Source organism: Calliphora vicina, chromosome 1 (genome assembly GCF_958450345.1).
Source record: "Calliphora vicina chromosome 1, idCalVici1.1, whole genome shotgun sequence".
Taxonomy (NCBI): domain Eukaryota; kingdom Metazoa; phylum Arthropoda; class Insecta; order Diptera; family Calliphoridae; genus Calliphora; species Calliphora vicina.
In genome coordinates this window covers 29,878,404-29,900,709 of record NC_088780.1, presented here as the reverse complement: position 1 = coordinate 29,900,709, position 22,306 = coordinate 29,878,404, and the positions used below count along the sequence as shown (strand labels likewise).

At 26.7% G+C, this 22,306-nt stretch overlaps 1 protein-coding gene across 6 annotated transcripts in view; it reads left to right on the top strand.

The window, feature by feature from the left end:
• Positions 1-22,306, top strand: part of Sap47 (Synapse-associated protein 47kD) — a 210,735-nt gene that overhangs the window by 175,855 nt on the left and 12,574 nt on the right. For 2 of the 6 annotated variants that reach the window (XM_065506328.1, XM_065506293.1), the window contains 2 exons: positions 15,424-15,622; positions 15,923-16,071. The exons of 1 other annotated variant lie outside the window; for it this stretch is intronic. In XM_065506328.1, the coding sequence (XP_065362400.1) occupies positions 15,424-15,622; positions 15,923-15,965 (242 nt within the window). In that variant the 3' untranslated portion in view covers positions 15,966-16,071. Of the gene's footprint in view, positions 1-514; positions 654-8,232; positions 8,349-15,423; positions 15,623-15,922; positions 16,072-22,306 lie in introns of those variants that run through there. 3 more of the 6 variants (XM_065506302.1, XM_065506337.1, XM_065506319.1) reach the window with 3 other exon arrangements.

The window sequence follows — 22,306 nt, the reverse complement described above, 5'->3', positions numbered from 1 at the left end:
TTTTAAACTTCAGAAAAATTATTAATATTTCACTCTGTATATGAGACCAGCTCTTTTATACAGGGAATTGCCAATTATATTTTATTTAAATATTATTATTATGATTTTTAAAAATTTTGCTAAAATTTCTTAAACAAACCTTTAAAACTCCCCAATAACAAAAAAACTATCTTTAAAATAAACAGTTAAGTACATTTGTTTGAAAACGTATTTAAATTTTCTTTTTAATTTAAGTTAATTTTTCTTATTATTTAATTCAATATCTTGATTTTATTTACAAAAAAAAAAAAATATACAAAATTCCTTAACTATCCTTTCTCTATATCCTTCCTTCGTTACTTATTTTCCATGACATAAAAATATGAAAATATTTTTTTTAAAGTGTTTAAAAAAAATGAATTAATTTTTAGTTTTCTATTGAAATTTATTTGAACAAAATCGATTTACAAAACAAACCAAAAATCATAACAATTGTTTTTCTGTTTATTTTTTTCTTTTTTAAATCATCCTACAGAAGATTGAATGGATTAACGCAAAAACAAAACCCAAAATTATTTAACAAAATATTAAAAAAAAAACAAATTACAAATATTTGAAAAAAAATTCTTAAAAAAAAAAACAAAAAAAACATCTAACAAAAAAATGTATTATTGCAAACAAAAATATTTACTCTAAAAGACAAACCAAAAAAAAAATAATATTATTAACAGAAAAAAAGAACATACATACACCAAAAAAAAACAAACAAACAAACAAAATAAGTAAAATAACAAATCGCAAAACCTAAAAGTTTAACATTTTGTGTGGTAAGTTTCGTAACTAATTGTTGGTTTATTCAAAACAAAATCTTATATAAATTATAACTATTTTTTCAAAATTTTCTTATATTTAGTGGTGTTCATTATTTATTTATTTCAATTTTTATTTTTATTCAATATTTGTTATACAATAAAATATTTATATAAAAAATATTAGCAAGATAATTAAAATTGCTTAGCAAAATTTTTTTTAACAATTTTGAAATTGTTTTATTTAAATGGTTTATTCTTTTCTTTAATTTGTTTCTAATTTTGCTGAGTAATTTTATAAAAAAAAATTATTTCGTTTATTTTTTTCAAATTTGTATTTCATATATGTGTGTGCGTGTTACATTCTTTTAGTTGTTTAGATTAGTATTTTTAACCATAATTTAAATATTTTATTTTTCTATGGATAAAAAAAATTACACAATGTGGGTTTTTTTACATTGTGTTTTTTTTATAAATTTAGCTTTTATTAAAATTAAATTATAATAAATTTAAAAAGAAACTACCTTCAACCCACTACCAAATATTTTGAAATATTATTTTCATTAAATTCACTTGATGAAATCATTAATAAAATAATTTTTATTTAGCGCTTTTTCAAAATATTTTATTTAAAGCATTTGTCTTCATTTAGATTTTTAATATTTTTCAAGAAAATCAAAGAATAGTTTGTTATTTGAATTCAGAACTATGAGAAAAATTCCATTGATTTAATTTTGTTTAAGAATTTAACATCTTATGAACTCTGGGGACAAAAGTCCTCACATGGCACAGTGGGGGAACAGTAAAAATAAGTGAAAAAAAATCTGTAACGGATATTTCTATTTTTATAAAATGTCCGATATTTTTATTTTGTTTGCCAACACTTTACAGCACAAATGGAGCTCACTTAAAAATGCGGAATTTTTTAAATTTTTTACCTTTTATTTTGAATCATTTGTTCAATATAAATTACTCAAAGTATTGGCCATTGTTAGCTATGACCTTCTCTCCTCTTTCTGACAACATATGGATTCCGAGCCAAAATAACTCCACATCTTTTGAAGCCAAGAACGAATCAAGTAGGGTATTCGATTTATTCGATTTTTCTCTTGTTCGAATAAAACGAATAATTCGAATAAGAGATTTTAACTTGTTCGAATAATTCGATCACACTTTTAAAATTAATCGAATTATTCGAATAATTTAAATCTTTTTAAAAAAGTAAAGAATGAAGTTTTGATGTCGGTTTTTAATATTTTATTGTTAAAGAAAAACAAAAAATAACGTTAAAGTTAACAATTCAAGTATTGATAATGTTAAAAAACATTCGAAAACAAGGTCCATCATTAAATTTTTAACAGAAATATTCTGATCAGATTAACTCCCGAATAATCTACAAATCAATTGACTAGCAAACCCATTGCTTTAAACAATTTGAGCTAGTTGGACATGATCCTGAATTCAAATACATTATAAACGTATTAAGAACTTTTTATGTCGATCATTAATTCAGGTATTAAATTAAGTAACTAATTCTTTAGAAAATTAATTATTCACTAATTCTTAATTATTTATAACAAATTGTATTATACTACAAGCTCTATCAACGTTGCCGAATCTTTGCTTAATAAAGTGGTCTTTGGGAATTACACAATAAAGGGAATCTTTCCAAAGTTTGATATCATTGTCAGTGAACGTGGCTAATTTGAAGTCAGGCAGTTCATGATTGACGCATTTACAAATACGCAAAAAGTTTATTACCGTGTTAGACAAAGATGTTAAACGATGTTCAAAATCATGTTTTGTTGCATGCTTTTCTTGCAACAAAACGTTAGTTTGCAATATTTGTGTTTATCATTCGATTTATTAAATATTTTGCAACACTTACTTATATATATATATATTAAGATCATGGCCTTCATCTATTTCAATGTAATCATTATAAATGTCATCCTCAATATCACTTTCGACAACCGTTTCAAAATCACATTCAACTCCACGTTAATCTAAGTTAATATGTTGATTATTCTAATATTTCGCCAGCTAAATAACAAATATTTTATTTCGTACCTTTTATTTTCATTGGTTCAAGACCTAAGTTAAAAATTTTGAAAGATTTATTTTTAGAATTGTAACTTCTTGCAGTAATATTTATATATTTGTAGAAGGAGCTATCGGAACACTCATCTACAGTGATCGAAAGTCCCTTTGTCTTTAGTTATTTTTCGAATTTCAGAAACAATACAATTTTTGTGAGTCATTATTACTTATTTAAATTTGAAATTATGAAAAATTTTAAGAAATTTAATAAATTTAAATATATATGAACATTTATTCGTTTTATTCGATTATTCTACATAAAATTGTTCGAATTATTCGTTATTCGAAAATGTCCATTTTTAAATTGTTCGAATAATTATTCGTATGAAATTATTCGATTAATCGAACGATCATTAGTCGAATGAATACCCTAGAATCAAGCCAATATGGGATACTCCATTCAAAAGTGAAGCGTATCCCACAGAGAGTGTTCTGTACCGATCGGTCTGGATGATAAAGTGGGTGAGGCAAAACTTCCCAACCACTTCATTCTAAATACTTTTTAACAGGTATTGCATAATGTGGCAGAGCGTTGTCATCTACTTCGGTTTATATAAATCACTAGCTGAAACCCGGTGTGCTTCGCTACGCGTATCGTAATGAAATAAAAAGTTTAAAGTTAAAAAATATAGTAAAATTAAGGAGATCTTCGGACAAAGTTTGAATAATCTCGTAATTAAGTTGTCAATATATTTAGAAATAACTGTTTACTATTTATGGGATGTGACTCACCCCTTGTACAGATCCCTCCCATATTTTGCTTAAACTTCATGCATACTTCATAATACGAAATTGATTCATATAAAGTTTGAAGACTTTCGCAATTATAGTTCTCGATATATTGGAAAATAACTATTTACTTTGTATGATAGCTGCCACGCCCTCTCATACAATCCCGCCCATTTTCATCGAAACTCTGTATAGTGAAAATAAATAAATTCGTACAAAATTAAAATACTTTTACGATTGTAAATAGTTCTGCCACGCCGACTAATACAATACCGCCCATTTTCAGTCAAACTATGAACAATAATAACTGAGATATTCTGACAAAGTTCTCCAGATATTCGAAAGTAACTATTTACCAATACCGCATATTTTCTGCCAAGAAGCGCGCAATGGTGCCGACGATTTTGTAGCCAATCACATACAAATTGTATCGGTTCTACCAATATAAACTTAGTTAATGAAGATGATTTACTATTGAAACATGCTAATATTTGGCAACAAATTCGGTAGCCACAACGAATCTGTTTTCTATTTGTAGAAGTATTGAGGAGTACAACTGTGTGTAAAATATATAAAAAATAATTACTCCCTCTCAATTCACATCAGAGATGCCCAAAGCTAAAACTGTATTTTTTGTTGATGAGCGAAAGCGAACTCTACTGAAACAAAAGTTTAGTGAATTAAAAAAAGATGTCAGCATTTATCAGGCTTTATTTGTTAACAATATTATCACAGAACTATCATATTATCAAGAGTTCGATATTTATCATTATCGCCAAATTTGTATTAAAAGAATATATTTTTTTATTACATTGTTTTGATTAAAATAATTTCAAATCTGAAAAAATTTTCACAGACATCAATTGAGGGAATAAACAAAACAATACTTCAATGATTTTTTAAAGTTCGAAATATATTAAAAAATCCAAATATTTTATTCAGTGGTAATGAAAATATAGCAATACTTAGCATGTGCGTACGTCGCTGTCTCAGTGACGAATAAACCAAAGAGAATAAGAATATGTGTGTTTTCAGCTATTTGCAAGACTTACCCTGCAAATAATAAGACTAGGGACTAGGACTAGTCCAAAGGTAACTCTAATGTATTAGATATTACAATGCCCTAGGGCTGGACCGTAAAACCCAGCGGAGTAGTCTTAAAACTACTCCGTAGACCACCAAAGTAGATTAGATTTGTAGTCGTTTAACACGAAAATAAGTTGTTCAAATTAGTCCATTTTTACTGCCTTTCATCTAAATTTGCTATTGTAATTTCCCCTCAAAGTATACTCTTGTTAAAATATTCAATTTTGTGAAAATGAGTGAATTCACTTAATTGTGAATAAATTCGAAAAGAATCTATCGATTGTTATGATTGATATCTCATTTTGTTCCTATTACATGTAGCTTTGCGATAAAGCAATAAATCTGAACAATTTCTGTAATTTCGATTTTTCATGATTTTTTTAAACAAAAAAATTTGCTATTTTCACAAAAAAAAATTATTTTTTGTTTCAATTTATTATAACTCCGAAACTACTGAACCGTTTGAAACGCAATATATATAAGAAAATTTGTACATAGCATGGGGAAAATGTTTTCAAAATTCAATCATTCGAAAGAAGAACATTAACTATTAAATTTTTTGTATATCAGACAAAAAACGAAAATTTTGTGAAAATGAGCGAATTCACTTAATTGTGAATAAATTCGAAAAGAATCCATACATTGTTATGATCGAAATCTCATTTTGTTCCTATTACATGTGGCTTTGCGATAAAGCAATAAATCTAAACAATTTCTGAAATTTCGATTTTTCATGATTTTTTTAAAACAAAAAATATTGCCTTTTTCACTTAAAAAATATTTTTTTCTTCAATTTGTTATTATAACTCCGAAACTACTAAGCCGTTTGAAAAACAGTATATATACGAAAATTTTTACGTAGCATGGGGAAAATGTTTTCAAAATTCAATAATTTTAAAGAAGAACATTAACTACTCAATTTTATGTATATCAAACCAAAAACTAAAATTTTGTGAAAATGAGCGAATTCACTTAATTGTAAATAAATTCGAAAAGAATCCATCGATTTTTATGATCTATATCTCATTTTGTTCCTATTACATGTGGCTTTGTAATAAAGCAATAAATCAGAACTATTTCTGAAATTTCGATTTTTCATGATTTTTTTAAAACAAAAAATTTGCTATTTTTACATAAAAAATTTATTTTTTGTTTCAATTTGTTATTATAACTCCGAAACTACTGAGCCGTTTGAAACGCAATATATATAAGAAAATTTGAACATAGCATGGGGAAAATGTTTTCAAAATTCAATCATTCGAAAGAAGAACATTAACTACTCAATTTTATGTATATCAAACCAAAAATCGAAAAATTTGTGAAAATGAGCGAATTCACTTAATTGTGAATAAATTCGAAAAGAATTAAAGGATTTTTATTAGCGATATCTCATTTTGTTCCTATTACATGTGGCTTTGCGATAAATCAATAAATCTAAACAGTTTCTGAAATTTCGATTTTTCATGATTTTTTTAAAACAAAAAAATTACCCTTTTCACATAAAAAATATATTTTTTTCTTCAATTTCTTATTATAACTCCGAAACTACAGAGCCGTTTAAAACGCAATATATATACGAAAATGTTTACATAGCTTGGGGAAAATGTTTTCAAAATTCAATCATTCTAAAGAAGAATATTAACTACTCAATTTTATGTACATATATCAAACCAAAAACTAAAATTTTGTGAAAATGAGCGAATTCACTTAATTGTGAATAAATTCGAAAAGAATTAAAGGATTTTTATTAGCGATATCTCATTTTGTTGCTATTATATGTGGCTTTGCGATAATGCAATAAATCTGAAGAATTTCGGAAATTTCGATTTTTCATGATTTTTTTAAAACAAAAAAATTACCCTTTTCACATAAAAAATATATTTTTTTCTTCAATTTCTTATTATAACTCCGAAACTACTGAGCCTTTTGAAAAGTAGTATATATGAGAAAATTTGTACAAAACATGGGGAAAATGTTTTCAAAATTCAATCTATCAAAGGTGGACATTAATTACTCAATTTTATGCATATCAAACAAAAAACTGAAATTTTATGAAAATGAGCGAATTCACTTAATTGTGAATAAATTCGAAAAGAATCAATAAATTTTTATGATCGATATCTCAATTTATTCATATTACATGTGACTATGCCATAAATCAATACACCTGGAATTTCTGCCGTTTTCGATTTTTCAGAGTTTTTTAAAACAAACAAATTTGCTATTTTCACGTAGAAAATATATTTTTGGCTTCAATTTGTTATTATAACTCCGAAACTACTGAGCCGATTAAAACGCAATATATAAACGGATTAAAGTTTATGTAAATTCCAATTTTTGTAAGTTTACTTCAGTATTATCGGACTAACCGTTTTAGAGTAATCATTAATTATGTGGAGAAACGTTTAAAAAATTCACAATTTTACTTAAATTTTTTTTTTTTTTAAAAATACCTCTCCATAGACTTTAAAATTTGGACCATATTCGTACTACTGGAACCACAATACATCAAAATTGTGGTTGTGGTTTAAAAAGCATCTAAAATTTTTTCGATTTTATTGCCCAGTGTTATCTGTTATGCATGTATTGCATAAATAGTTATCTCATAAATAAATAGATTTACAAAAGTTTTAACTAAAAATCTCTATTTATGATAATTTTCCTTTAATCCTCTTAAATAACAAACTATTTTTGTTTCTAATTATATGTTTAAAATGTTGAAAAATCTGAGCACTAATTATCTAACAAATTGAACAACACCATAATCATTATTTGTTTAATTTCATTTTAATAAACAAAATCATTAAATTCAAATCAAATTCATAACATTTAAGTTATTTAATTCCTGTCAATAAAAAAAATATATATATTAAATACCAACTCACCACACAAAATAATAATTAAACAATTTTTTTATTTCTGTTTAGTTTTTTTGTTTTACTTAATCCTACAACCTTAATGATCCTTTCAAATAATAAACAATATAAATTAATTATTTTATTTAATTCTTTTCAATAATTGTTATAGTTTCATAATTATATTGTTTTGGTTATATTTTTTTTTTGTTGTTTGTTTTGTTAACAACTTTAAATGATTTTTGTTTTGTGGAATGCACTGTTTAATCTAGTTTAATGAAAAATAAAAAATTTCAATAAAATTGTAATTTTTCAATTATTTTTGTTGTTGTTTTATATTTATATATTATATATATATTTTATTTTTTACGTATTAAAGAGTAATTCTCATTAAGTAGCTGGAATGCTTTTTTTTGGTAACATAATTATTTCAAACAAACAAAAAAAATACAATCATATTGTAAAAAATATTAGAATTATTTATTTAATTTAACAAAGTAAAATAATGCCTGCATTTATAATTGTAATTAAATTTATTATTTAAAGTACTTTTTTTCATTTAATAACAAAGCAAGCAAGGAATGCATTTATTTTCTCTGATTTATTTATAATTTTTACTAAAATTTTAATTATTCTTCTTTTGATTTTTTCATAATTTTATTTTTTTATTAAAGATTACATTTCAGTTACCATACGTTTGCCCAAAAGAATTGTGTGTCAAAGTATTTGTTTAAATTATCATCATCATGATGATGATGATTGATCTCATTTCAATTTAAGTTTTTATTTAATATTTGTCTCAAAAAAAAAAGCTAAATTGTCGATAAAGGTAATGAAATTAGAAAAATATATATAAATATTGCATTGCATTTATATTTTGGGTTTAAGTTTTATAACTATTAATTGGTTTAATAATATATTCCAGCACTTTATTCTTAATTTTTGTAAATAACACACTATTTTTGGGTAAACTATATTATTAGTACGTTTTCATGTACTTGTATAAATGATTCATTTTAATAATGGGCTTCCTTACTTGCTTTTCAATTTTCGTTTTAATGTTATTTTTTTTTTAAATTTATTTTAAGAAATAATGTGATCAATTAATTTATCAAAACGATGTAGTTTTTTTAATTAAAAAAGTATGTGATTTCGAGCCCAAGATTTTCATAACCATAATTATTTGCAAAATAAATTTAGTTGCCAATGAAATCAATTAAAACAATATACTTCGCCAAAGTATATTTCAAAATAAATATTAAGCAAAATTGTTGGTGAAAAAGATTTGATTAAAAACAAAATGTTGGTGAAAAAATCGAGGTAATTGCGATTTATATCTCAGCCACTTGTGGACCGATTTTCTCAATTTAAAATAGCAACCTAACGGATATATTGATGTATCAATCATATGAGTAAGTTATTTGGTGGCTTCGGATAGTTGATTTCAACAGACAGGCGGACATGCTATATCGACTCTGCTATCCATAACGATCCAGAATATATATACTTTAAAGGGTTGCAAATGAAACATTACAAACGGAAATGGAATAAAAAAAAAAAAAATAAGTATCTGCTAACTAGAATTGGGTTTATTAGCTCAGTGAAGTGATCGCTCTTTTCAGCTCAGCTCACTTAAATGAGCTAAGTCGCTCTTTTAGCTCATTAGTTTAGAATATTGTATAATGACCTCGTTTTGTGAGTAGCATACGACCATATACAATGTATATGACTACGTGACTAAGTCAGAATCGTTGACTTGCTGTTGAATAAAATATTAAGAAAATTTATCAAAAAAATATTTTGAAAGACTAAAACCCAGTCTTTCAAAATATTTCAAAGAGGCATATTTTTGAATATAATTGAGATATTGACTTGAAATTTTTTTGTAAGAAAAAAAATTAACTTCTCTAAACAAAAAACAAGTAAGAAAGTATGGTCGGTCAAGCCCGACCATATAATACCCTACACCAAGTAAATGAGTAAAAATATTTTTCTTTTAAAATATCAATAATATATATTTTTGAGTGATTTTCGGAAGTGGGCCTTATATGGGAGCTATGACCAATTATGGACCGATCACCATAAAATTAGGTCGTGTAATTTATGTCTATATTAAAGTTAACTATGTTGAATTTTGTGTGTGTACCAACATTTTTAAGCGATTTATGCACGTTAAAGTGATTTTCGGAAGCGGGTCTATATGGGAGCTATGACTAATTATGGACCGATCGTAACAAAATTTGGTGACATGAATTTTGTGTATATAAAACTTATTTGGTGCGAAATTTGTGTAGATACATATATAAATTAAACATTTATGACCGAGAAGACATTTGTATGGGGGCTAGGTGAAATAATGGACCGATTTCAGCCAGTTTCAATAGGCTTCGTCCTTGGGCCGAAAAAATTATATGTACCAAATTTTATCGAAATATCTTCAAAATTGCGACCTGTAATCTGCGCACAAGGTTTACATGGACAGCCAGCCAACCAGACGGACTCACATCGTTTAATCGACTCAGAAAGTGATTCTAAGTCGATCGGTATACTTTAAGGTGGGTGTTAGACCAATATTTTTGGGCGTTACACACATCTGCACAAACGCATTATACCCTCCCCACTATGGTGGTGTAGGGTATAAATAGTTCGGAATAAATGTGAATCAAATTGGTCCTTATATTTGCAATCCTATTAATGTTTTGATACAAATTTTAGTTTTAGAAACTCAATAAATATGTAATATGTAATAAAATCTTTATTTATTAACTAAACTCAATGAAATTTTCAACGTTAAATTTGTCATTCTTAGAGATGGGAAATGGTAAATACCCGGTAAAAAAAGGGTAAATACCTGGGTATATACTAGGGTATTCAATTAATCGGGTTCCTGGTTTAATCGGCTAATCGAGCAAACAATTAATCGAGGTTTAGATTTATTCGGTTAATAATCGGATAATTTAAAATTATTCGATTAACCGAATAATTTCTATTTTCATTTTAAATTGAAAATAAAACAACGAATTTTGGTTACAAAAACATAAAAAACAGCAAATAAGGTATTTGAGATCATTTTTGTAAACATATCGCCTATTTGCTGCAACAACTTCATAACTCAAAATCCGTGTTTTATGAACTGAGTAATACAAAATATGCGCTGTTCTATAATCTTTCATATAGTTTCATCAGTTTTCAAAGAAATCAATTATTTTTTGTGTGAGAGTGTTATTTTTGTTGTAAACATCAAAATTGAAATTCATGTTTTCTCGTATATTTGATAAATATAAATTTGGGTTAAATACAGATTAGAAAGATATTAACATCTACTATTTATATTTCTGAAATCGCATGAGTTGTTGAAAATTTATTTAAGAAATAGTAATATGTCATAAAATATTCAAAGACGTTTTTCTCGAAACGACTTTTTTTAATTATGACGTTGTTGCAGCAAATGAGCGATGTGTGAGTTTTTTAGGGTTTTAGTGAGATCTTCTGAAATAATCTTTTATAAAAAGAATATAATTTAAAAGATTTTTTTCTTTAGATTTAATAAAACTTTTTATATGTTGGAGAAATCAAAAGCACGATAAAGAATATTCCGTTTTGGATTGTTTAAGATTTTGATTAATTTAATAGTTTTGTTTAGTTATGATAAAAGACACATTTCAAAAAAAATTTTCGTCTATACATGTAAATACAAACAAAGTTTCAAATACATGTATTAAATATATCAGTTGTTATACATACTAACTAATCATGTTTATTGGATGTTCAAAAATATCTAATTTTAATTTGAAATTTGTATTTGAATTGAAACGGAAAAATAAATACAAAAAAAATTTTAAAGTGCAAAAAAAGGAATTTCGGTTAATCGGTTAATCGACACAAATTAATCGGTTTATTTGTTATTTGAAAATAGGCAATTTCAAATTATTCGAACAGTTAACCGTCCAAAATTAATCGGTTAACCGATTAACGGTTAATCGATTGAATACCCTAGTATATACCCAAAAGGTGGGTATAAACTATATTGTGGAAAATTTGGTGAACAAACACGTTGTGCACTTGAAAAATAACAATTTAAAACAATATCTTTATTATATATTTATTTTTGCAACATTACATTATGCAGTGGTAATCACTGTCGCAGTTTCACTCCGAAAATAATTAAAAGTTGAATGAGGTGTAGAATGGGTGATACCAGTGGATGTAGAATGTACTTCCTCAAATGAGTTAGTAGAGTTCATGATTTCATCCACAGCCGGTACAATTTTTAGGAAAGAATCCTTTTGTCGTATGTCCTTGTTGGCGAGATTCCAATTATGAGCTATAAAACATACTTTTCCGGCATTATCTGCAGTTAATCTGTTTAGTTTTTTTGAGTGTATGAAACATTGAGTGCTGAATGAGCGTTCAGTGGCAGCTGAAGTGCATGGAACAGTCAATATACGAACCGCTATTCTGCTTAATTCTGTGGACGCGCAAATACTTTTCCACCATGTCGAAGGATATATATCTTCTATGCAGCTCCACACAAAATTTTTAGCCCATATATCCTCTCTAGCTTTATAGTTTGCTAGCTCCGCCTTTACATTTTTTATTCAATTGAATTGGATTTACCAATTTCTCTTTTCACCATAATTGGACATTTAAGACAATTCACTAAATGTTTTGTCATTTTATTAACATTTGCTCGTTTATAAACTGTGTCACAATATCTGCAAAGAACTGATTTTGGGTTGCTTGCAGTTGTTGCGAAATGCTTCCATATTTTTTTTCATTCTTAGGTCTTCCCATGACTGAACCTGAAAACGATTAAAGTTTATTGTTGAATTTCATTAATATTAGCTTCACTAATAAACAATTTTAAACTCTCAACAATTTTATTTCAATTTAGTACAGTTTTAATTCAATTAAATTAGCTTTTTGATATTTAACTACACACATGGTGTTGAAAACAATAAAACAATTTAATTTTAAATAATGTTTTAGCTGATTGGCAACCAGAGATTGCCAGATTCAATATTTCAAATGTATTGAATCTCATCTCTAGTTATTCTAAATAACAAAATGTAAAAAACTTGTCAAAAGGTCAAAGGGAATCCCACAATTCCTAAAAATTGGAGCGAAAATCCCAAAAATTTATTTTTTAAAATTTTGACCATAGGATCCACATTTCCTTCGGGGCTGGGAAAATGCTTTGAGGTTAAATATGAAACACATCAAGGTTTCTAAAGCTGCTTTCCGTCGTCTGATCCCAGCTTTGGGATTTTAGAACATGTGGCCCAATATTGAAATTTTGATAAAAAATAGGTCAATTTCCGAAGGGCGTAAGGCTGACATATTCTAAAAATAGAACATATTTTTTATACCAAAATGTTCTGCGTAAACATAAATTTGTTATATGTTCTTAAAGAAATTTTTTTAATAAAAAAAATTTAAGTCACCTTTTCGCCCAAAAAACATCAAAAATTTAATAAATTTTTAATTGAAAATCGTTTATTTTTGGATTGATAATTGATATTGCTCTGAATTCTTTTGTATATTATTGGAATTTAGTTGTCTAACAAAAAAACTAGGGTATGGAAAAATTTTAAAATTTAAATTTGAAATGTCTATAACTCGGAAATTATAAGAGATAAATAGCACGCTTTCCAAAAATAGAAAAATCTTTGAAATCGGATATGAAACAAAAATAATGGCACGTGTTTAAAAATTTTACATGTTAAAGGTACCCTACTTTGAGCCCCCATAGCGCCGCCCCTGGAGCATATGTAGGTCCCATTTTAATAACTTAAACTCGAATACTCCTTGGCTACGCCAACGTCAAATTTTATTTATTTAGAAATGCCAGATTTATATCCAAAAAATTTCGATTCTGCCCCACTGTACATTGGTAGGAAAATAGAGACATTTTATTTGTGTGCATGTATGGGTAAACAACAAAGTTTTTTTTGTTTCAACGTGCGAGAGATAGTGTGATTCAAAAGTGGCCTGCCATAAAAAACTAAGAATTGCAGGCATTATTCCATGAAAATTGTTTTCATACACAACAACTACTTAAGTGGCAATTTCAAATTTCGGTATAATACGAATTGAAGCCGAAAGACCTTGAAAGACGATTTTGCATGTTATTTTTGCACTGAATCATTACTTACCATTACAAATGAATCCATTACGATATACGGTGTATTTATTGAAATTGTTCATTAACTGGTTCATCTAAAGAGAGTCAATTCAAAATTTAAAAATTTTCAGTAGGACAAAAAACTTTATTTATTTTTTGGCGAACTGTACATCGATTTCTTGCAAAAAGTGAAAATTGAAAAATTTCGGGTTGACTCTCTTTAGAGGAACCAGTGCGATATATTGACAGTAGCAATCTAATCTTTATGTAATCTATAAAAAGCTTAGTCCATACGACTACATAAGTTTTGAAAGACATTTTATAATCCAAACGGGATATTAAGAATTTCATGTAACTCAAGGCGTGTTTTTGGGTTATACGATGTGTAATTTGGAATCAGGGAATCAATAACTGAATCTGATAATTTTTGAAGAATTTGTTTAAAGCAGATTCAACAAATTACCAAAATGTAGCACAAACTTCAAATTTTCAGTAAACATTAAAAAAACATTAGGATCCACTCCTACGTGTCTCACCAAAAAATGGTGGGACTGTTATTTATATGTATGTATATTAGGATGAGTCGATTTTTTTCACGAAACATCGTATAGCAGAAACGTATTCTACGGAAAATTCTAAGAAATTTTCCTCAAGAAACCATAGATCTAAAATCAAATCCTATTTTGCGTAGTTTTTTAATTGGATAATATGACGAAATGAGCAATATAGTATTTGATTTTGGACCTATGGTTTCTTGGGGAAAGTTTCTTAGAATTTTCCGTAGATAGCATTTTTTTACTTTTTGATCATCCATACAATTCGACCCAGCCTAATATATATAGTAATTAATGTTGCCCCGCTTTTTATACCTACATAAACGGAAGTTTTCAGATAGGACAATATTTGAGGAGGTCCACAGCAATAATTCCACCTTTCCAATTGTTTGATTAAACGAATAAATTGAAATAAATACAGTATGAATATCATAAATTCCATAAGACATCTCAAACAAATGTACCTCCCGTCTTCTGATTTTGATCACATTCTGTAACCACAACTCTTTAGAGTATACTCGCGATTTCAAAAATTTAAATTCAGGTATTTTTTATCTTTAAATATGTTTATCTTATGAAGCTGATGTCGGATTTTAAAGATTTAAAATTCATTTGAATGTCCTCTTTAGCCCACACAATAAAAAATATTTTTTTTCAATAAATGTATTCCATAAACATTGGTTTTGAAATTAATTACAAAAAATGCATATTATAGTTTTTGAACTCAAAAGTAATGGCTTTCATTTCCATTTTGAAAAACTTTAATAGTTCTTTTCTATCAAAAGTTATCACAATTTTTGTAACTTAACCTCTTAATTAATATTAATCATACGTGATGTTGGTTAGAAGTTTAAAAATGATAAAAATCTTTATTTTCCTTTAAAAATATAAATATATTTTGCTATGAATCGATAACAACATAACTACAGATTATTATCCACATTTAATTGATCACATTATTTACAATACAAAAAATATTTATTTAATCTTGTAAAACATTTTAAAAAATACAAAAGTATATATGCTTTTTTATATGTATAATAAAAATTTATAAAAAAAAAATAAAAATTTATTTATTATAATAAACAATTTAAACAATAATATATCACAATTATAATGGCTGGCCCTACTAACTATTTTGTATAAAATTTTGTTTTTGTTTAACCTATTTTTTTCTACAAATACAGAGGAACAATGGGAAAAAGATTTAGAAGCGGAACTTAAAGATTATGAGGTTGTAGACAATGGCGCTAAAGATGGTGGTGGCCCTGCTTCTTCTACTCAAGACAATGACGACGAATTACCGACAATATCAAACCTGCGCACACGTTCAAACAACGATTGGGAAGAATATGCTGATTTGATTGAAGATACCGATGATTTAAAGTAATTAAGAGCTTATATCGTAGTTTTTTCTAAGTTCTTAAACAAATTTTAATTTTTGTTTTTTTCTTTTCTTGTTTATTTTTTTTTTGAAATATATTTTTTTTAAATTTTAAAACGCCACTACTACATATAAACTTCTTAACAAACAAACACACAATATAAAACTACATATATGTATTAAAAATGTGTTTATAAATATAAAAAAATATTATGTTATTTGTTAAATTAATTAATAATGTTTAATAAAAAATAAAATAAAAAATTATTAACAAATGATAATAAACTAAACAATTGCTAAAGAACTTTGAAAAGTTTAAAACGTGTCATGTTGGGCTATCCATGAAATTATGCCCAATTTGGTTTAAAATTTCTTTATTAATTTGTCTTTACTTTAAACTTGCTTTGATTATAATTCCCATTTAAAGAACTAACTATATAAGCCTAACAACCAACAAACTACAACATCAACAATTTTTAATTGATTTGAAAAATGAAAATATACAAAACTGAAAATAATTCCTTTGTTCCTTACACAAAACAAAAACAAATTTGAAATTGAAAAAACCAGAAAAAAAAATGAGAAACTTACAAACAGAAAACAAACATTTTTAATTAATTATCAAATAAAAATAATAAAATAAAATAAAAATAATTATTTAATATATATAATAACATAGGGAAAATATAATATAACAACAAAACCATTGTTAAGATTAACCATATTTAAATTATAAAAACAAAACACTAAAAAAATCATTATACAAAAACAAAACAATTTGGTATAAATATTTATTATGATGTTTTATTATTATTATTATAATTATTATTATTAAAAATTATTATTTATACATAAATAATTAAATAAATAAAAAAATATAAATATTTAAATAATGGATAAACTAAAATTATTACAAAAACAAAATGCATTTGAATTTATGGTGTATAAAAAAACAAAAATAAAAAATTATAAAAAAAATATATAAAATAAATTGTTTAAATTTTAACAAAAATGAAAAGAAAAAACAAAAATAAAAATTAATATATATAAATATTATAAACCCAACAAAAAAAAAAACAAAACAAAACAAAATTAAGTAAAAGACAGACAAACAAATGTATAAAACACTTTAATTATATTAAATAAATAAATTAATTAATTTAAAATAAACCATACATTTATCGTATTTAAAAAAAAAACCAACAACAACCGATTTGTTTAATATAATTTTATTTTACTTTTTTCAAAAAACAACCACACAAAAACGTAACGAAAACTGCAGTCAAAATTTATAACAAAAAAGAAGAAAATTGTAGTAAATAACAAACCAGAATATTTGTTAGTAACTTATGCTATATTTAACAAAAAAAAAAAACATTAAAACAACAACAAAATAATGAAAGAGTTTTTTGTTTTGGTTTTTGTTTATTTGCTTAATACAAAATAAACATTAATAAAAAAAATAACGAAAAAAAATGAAATGTTTTTTATTTATAATTTTTTAACAAACCAACAAACTTATTTTGTAATTGTAATACTATTACTGACTTGCTATTCAGCAAACTAATTTGATCTTGGTTTAGTTAATTGTTGAATAAACTTTGTTTAACTGTTGCCACTCAAACTGTATGGGATATATATCGATGTCGATTTAAATACAAAAAAAAGATGGACTTTAAGGACTGAGATCGAAAAAATCTTAACATACATAAATGTTAAACCTATAGATTTGATTTTTTTTGTTATTGAAATTATTGTTACAACTTACAAAAAATATTATTTTTATAGTTCTAATCAATAGTGATGAGTTTATGGACCTTTTCCGGAAACCCTTCCATTATGGTTTTTATAGGCTTTCTGTCACTTTGTTCGAACAGCTAGTGCTCTTCAATTCTCTTTTAGCAAGAGCCCCATATCTCTCCATTGGCCTTAGCTCCAGACAGTTTGGAGGATTTGCCTCTCTTGCTACAAATACCACATTATTCTTCTTGTACCACTCAAGACCTTACTTACCATAGTGACAGGTTGCCAAATCAGCAAAAAAATAAGTTGACATAATAACAAGTTTTATGAATGGAAGCATCCTCTTTTGTAAGCATTCCTTTATGTATTTATAGAGCTCTTTGTAACAAATCTTTGCCTTATTTTGCCGCGTCAGCAACATAAAAATATTGACACGGTAGCTGTAAAAAATTTTCCAGAACATATCGCTAATTTGCTGCAACAACGTCATAACTCAAAATCCGGGTGTTTTGAACTGAGTAATACAAAATATGCGCCGTTCTTTAGCCTTTCATATACAGCCCAATTATGAATAAAAAATTCCGAGGGAGTTTGTTCCCCGGGAGTTTTTTCCCATTGAATTTGAATAGGAAAAATGAGAAAAGGGAATTTTTATTCATAATTGGGCTGATAGTTTTATCAGTTTTAAAAAAAGTCAATTATTTTTTATTAGACAGTGTTTTTTCGTTGTAAACGTCAAAATTAAAATTCACGTTTTCTCTTATATTTGACAATTAAAAATCTGTGTTAAATACAGATTAGAAAGATATTAATATCTGCTGTTTAAATCAGTTTTATTTCTGAAATCGCATGATTTGTTGAAAATTTATTTAAGAAATAGTAAAATGTCATAAAACGTTCAAAGCTGTTTTTCTCGAAACAACTTTTTTTGAATTATGACGTTGTTACAGCAAATGAGCGATATGTTTCGTCATCCATTATGCAGCAGGTACATATATTTCTTTTATAAAATTTAACTTCCGAGCAGAGTTCCTGTCTGAGCCTTGTATGTTTTTAAAACAGCTTTGGCTTTACTTTTCGTACTAAATAGTCCGAGTACTTAGCTAACCGGACTGCTTTCCTATCGGATGTTTTGGGAACTTTTGGTAAAAAAAATTATTCTTGAAATCAAACGAAATTCATCACACCTTTTCAAATCGATCGTTTTGAAATCCTTCGATTTTCATCATCTACCTGAATAGGTTTAGCTTAAAAACTAATTTCAGTTAATCCTTTTTTAATCCTGCAAAATATCTTAGATTGGGGTTTTTCAAAAGAAGTATTTAATAAAAATTAAAAGAGACAAATATTTTCTTTGCAATTGTTGTGTTAATTTTTGAAATATAGTACAGCTGATGAGGGATATATAGATTTTGTCATTCCACAAAAATATATATCGTTGGCTTAGGGAGCAAACTTACTAAGTCCACTTTTTATGAACATTTTGATTATAATGCAAAACGCTAAACTAAGATAAAAATACACTGTTTGGTTAAAAAAAAAGTTTACAATTATTTCCTTTGTATACCCTACACCAGCATAGTGGGGAAGATATTATGCCTTTGTGCTGATGTTTGAAACGCCTAAAAATATTTGTCTAAAACCCACCTTAAAGTACATATACCCATCGACTTAAATTCACTTTCAGAGTCCGTCCGTCTGGCTGGCTGTCCATGTAAACCTTGTGCACCGTCCTGGTTTCAATTTTGAAAATATTTGAATCAAATTTGGCACATGCTAAAATCGGTCCATTAACCTAACCCTTCTACCAAATGTTCTTCCGAAAAAGGACTTTATCGGTAATAAATGTTTAATTTATATACATAGGTATCTGCATAAATTTCGCTCCAAATAAGTATTATACATACAGAGGTCATGTTACTTAATTTTATGATGATCGATCCATAATTACTCATAGCTCCCATATAAGGCCAATTTCTGAAAATCACTTTAACAAGCAGGAATAAGTTACAAGTAGACATATGTATATCACACGACCTAATTTGATGGCGATCGGTCCATATGAATAAAATTTTCAAAGAAAAAAGTTTTTTCGCATTTATTCACACTTGTTTTTCACTGTGGTCCATTTTTTGGTATACAAACGTGATAAGCCCATTTTATTTTGTCAAAGTTGCAAAATTATTATCTAAGTCAGATGGAAACTTATTTTTATTATTGGTTTATTCATAAAATTTAAATTTTTGAATATTATCACCTCGACTTCTGATATCAAAAACGTTGCTCCATTGTCTTTTGAGAGTAACTTTAGTGACAATAGAGACTTTAAGTCCAATATCCGATAAAAAAAATATGAAATGAGCTTATTCCCAAAAATGAACATATAAGTTGTAAAACCAAAATCATGCATGATTCACCAAATTCGAACAACTTCATTATCAATGAATTAGGTTGGAAAATTTTTGATCTTTAATATGTCTTGGAAATACAATCTTTAAATCGAACCTCAAAAGAAATTATCTGTACCCATAAGCCTATCAAAATCCATAAGTTTGGAAAACCTGTGGACGAATTACTGCATTCGATATTGAGTAAAACTGGGCGGTTACTGCGTTAGTTAATATGATAAGGAAATGTTTGTAATTCGAAAAGATTTCCTTTCGAATCGAATTAGGAGATTTTTCGAGATTGTGGCATTCGCTATTCAGCTAGAAATTTAGTATATTTTATTACAATTTTGACATCGTAATCATTTCTCAATATGTTAGCTCATTCGATCGCGAATGCGGCCCCTGCTTTTATACCCACCTCCATAAAGATGGGGGTATATTGATTTTGTGATTCCGTTTGTAACACATCGTAGATCCAAAAAGTATATATATTTTGGGTCTTGGTAAAAATCTATGACGATCTTTCTATATCCGTCCGTCTGTTGAATTCAAGATAGTTTCTTCAGAGATGGATTTAGGAAGATCCAATTTTTTCATAATATTCTTAGTTATAGGAAATATTTGGTATTGAAAATGGACAAAATCGATCGAAGTATAACCTGAGTTATTGACCAAAATGTAAGACAACTTCGAACAATTTTGATACATTTTTAAGATATTTAGTTATTTTCTTTAAATATATTTAAATATATCGCGAAATTTTTCATACGTTATTCCCATGATAAAAGGACAAACCCTGTTGAAAATAGTAGGAATCTGTCCATGATTTCTCCTAGCAAAGCTAAGTTCCAACGATATTTTATTTGGATCGGTTTATATTTGACCATAAAGTCCACTTCCGAAAATTGGTAAATACTAAGGTTCCAAGCGGGAAAAATTTCCCGGGAATATTGTTTGGGAAATTTTAGGGAAATGTTTGTCGGGAATTTCTTCATAAGTTTTCTTCTTAAAGTTAAAATATTCAGATTCGTTGCGATGGTCAAATTTGTTGCTAATTGAATTATTCTATTACTCGGTTCAAGCAACAGATAGTCAGTTAAAATTATATACAATCTGATTTGAAAAATTTTCTTTTGAAACTAACTACCCATGTTTTACAGATTTAAATAGTCGAAGTTTTTGGGTTGCGTGACGATCATACCATCTGCCCAAGATCCATTTCCATGAATAACTATAACAGCCATTAAACTCATTAAAATATCATTATTGAGACGAATTTGAATCAAAATAAGCAATGACTCTTGAATAACTAGGACATAGCTCTCATATAAAATACGTTAACGCGCATAATTATCGATATTGATAAACAATTTAACACAAATTTGTTTCTTGTTTACATCAATCATACTACTGCATTTTGTGGCTATTGATTAGTGTTTATAAACCGGTTAACCGGTTAACCGAAAAACCGGTTTTTCTTCAAAATCTCGGTTTTTTGCGAACCGGTTAATTTAAAATGATGATTTTCGGTTAACCGGTTTATCCGGTTTTTATCACTCGGTTAACCGGTTTTTAAAATGTGGGACTAAAATGAATAAATCTCATGTTTTTGCGCATTTTCAATATTATTATTGGTCTTATTTGAAACTTAAACTGCTGATTTACAATACAAACCTCTTTAGATTAATATTTTTAAGAATTACAATGATTCTAAATAGTAGAGGACGATGAATTTACTTAAAAACTTATTTGCACATAATGAAACTATTAAAAATTAAAATTAAATTCCGCATAGTTCTATAAGTTTAGGCTAAATCTTACTAATGATTCATTAAAAACTTAGTGATGATTTTACCAAACGATGTACATACCTTCTTTCAATAAATTTGACTTCTTTAGTGTGTTTTGTTCATACAATTTTAATTTATTAATCATTTCGTTAGCTTTTCAGAAATATTACAGAAGAGACAAAAATCCATGATTTGAAATATTTTTGAAATCTGATAATGGAGTTTTATTAATTATTTGGTATGATTTATAATGATAAATAATCACAGCTAAGAAGAAGTGCGTTTGCATCTTATAAGTCCTTTTTTGGGACTTGCAACATTTTCTGTTTCATATCAGAAAGTCGAGGTGATAATAAATTTCAAAATGATCAAATATTAAATTAAAAAATTGATTTACATTTTTTGGTTGAAATATAATGAATAAACCAATAATTAAAATAAGTATATTATATACATATGTATTTAGTAACATATTTATACTCAATTCCATTTGACTGAGACAATAATTTTGAAATTTTTACAAAATAAAATGGACTCAACTCTTTTGTATATTTATAGTTATTTAATATTAACCATTCCTGACTACTAAAAACTACAAATTTTAAAGCTGTATATACTTTATTGGACATTTTATGTTTTCTACACATATATGACGGTTAACCGGTTTAACCGGTTTTTTCGATGTCGGTTAACCGAAAAACCGGTTTTTTAAAAAAGGCCAATTTTCGGTTAACCGACAAACCGGTTTTTTAAAAAGTCGGTT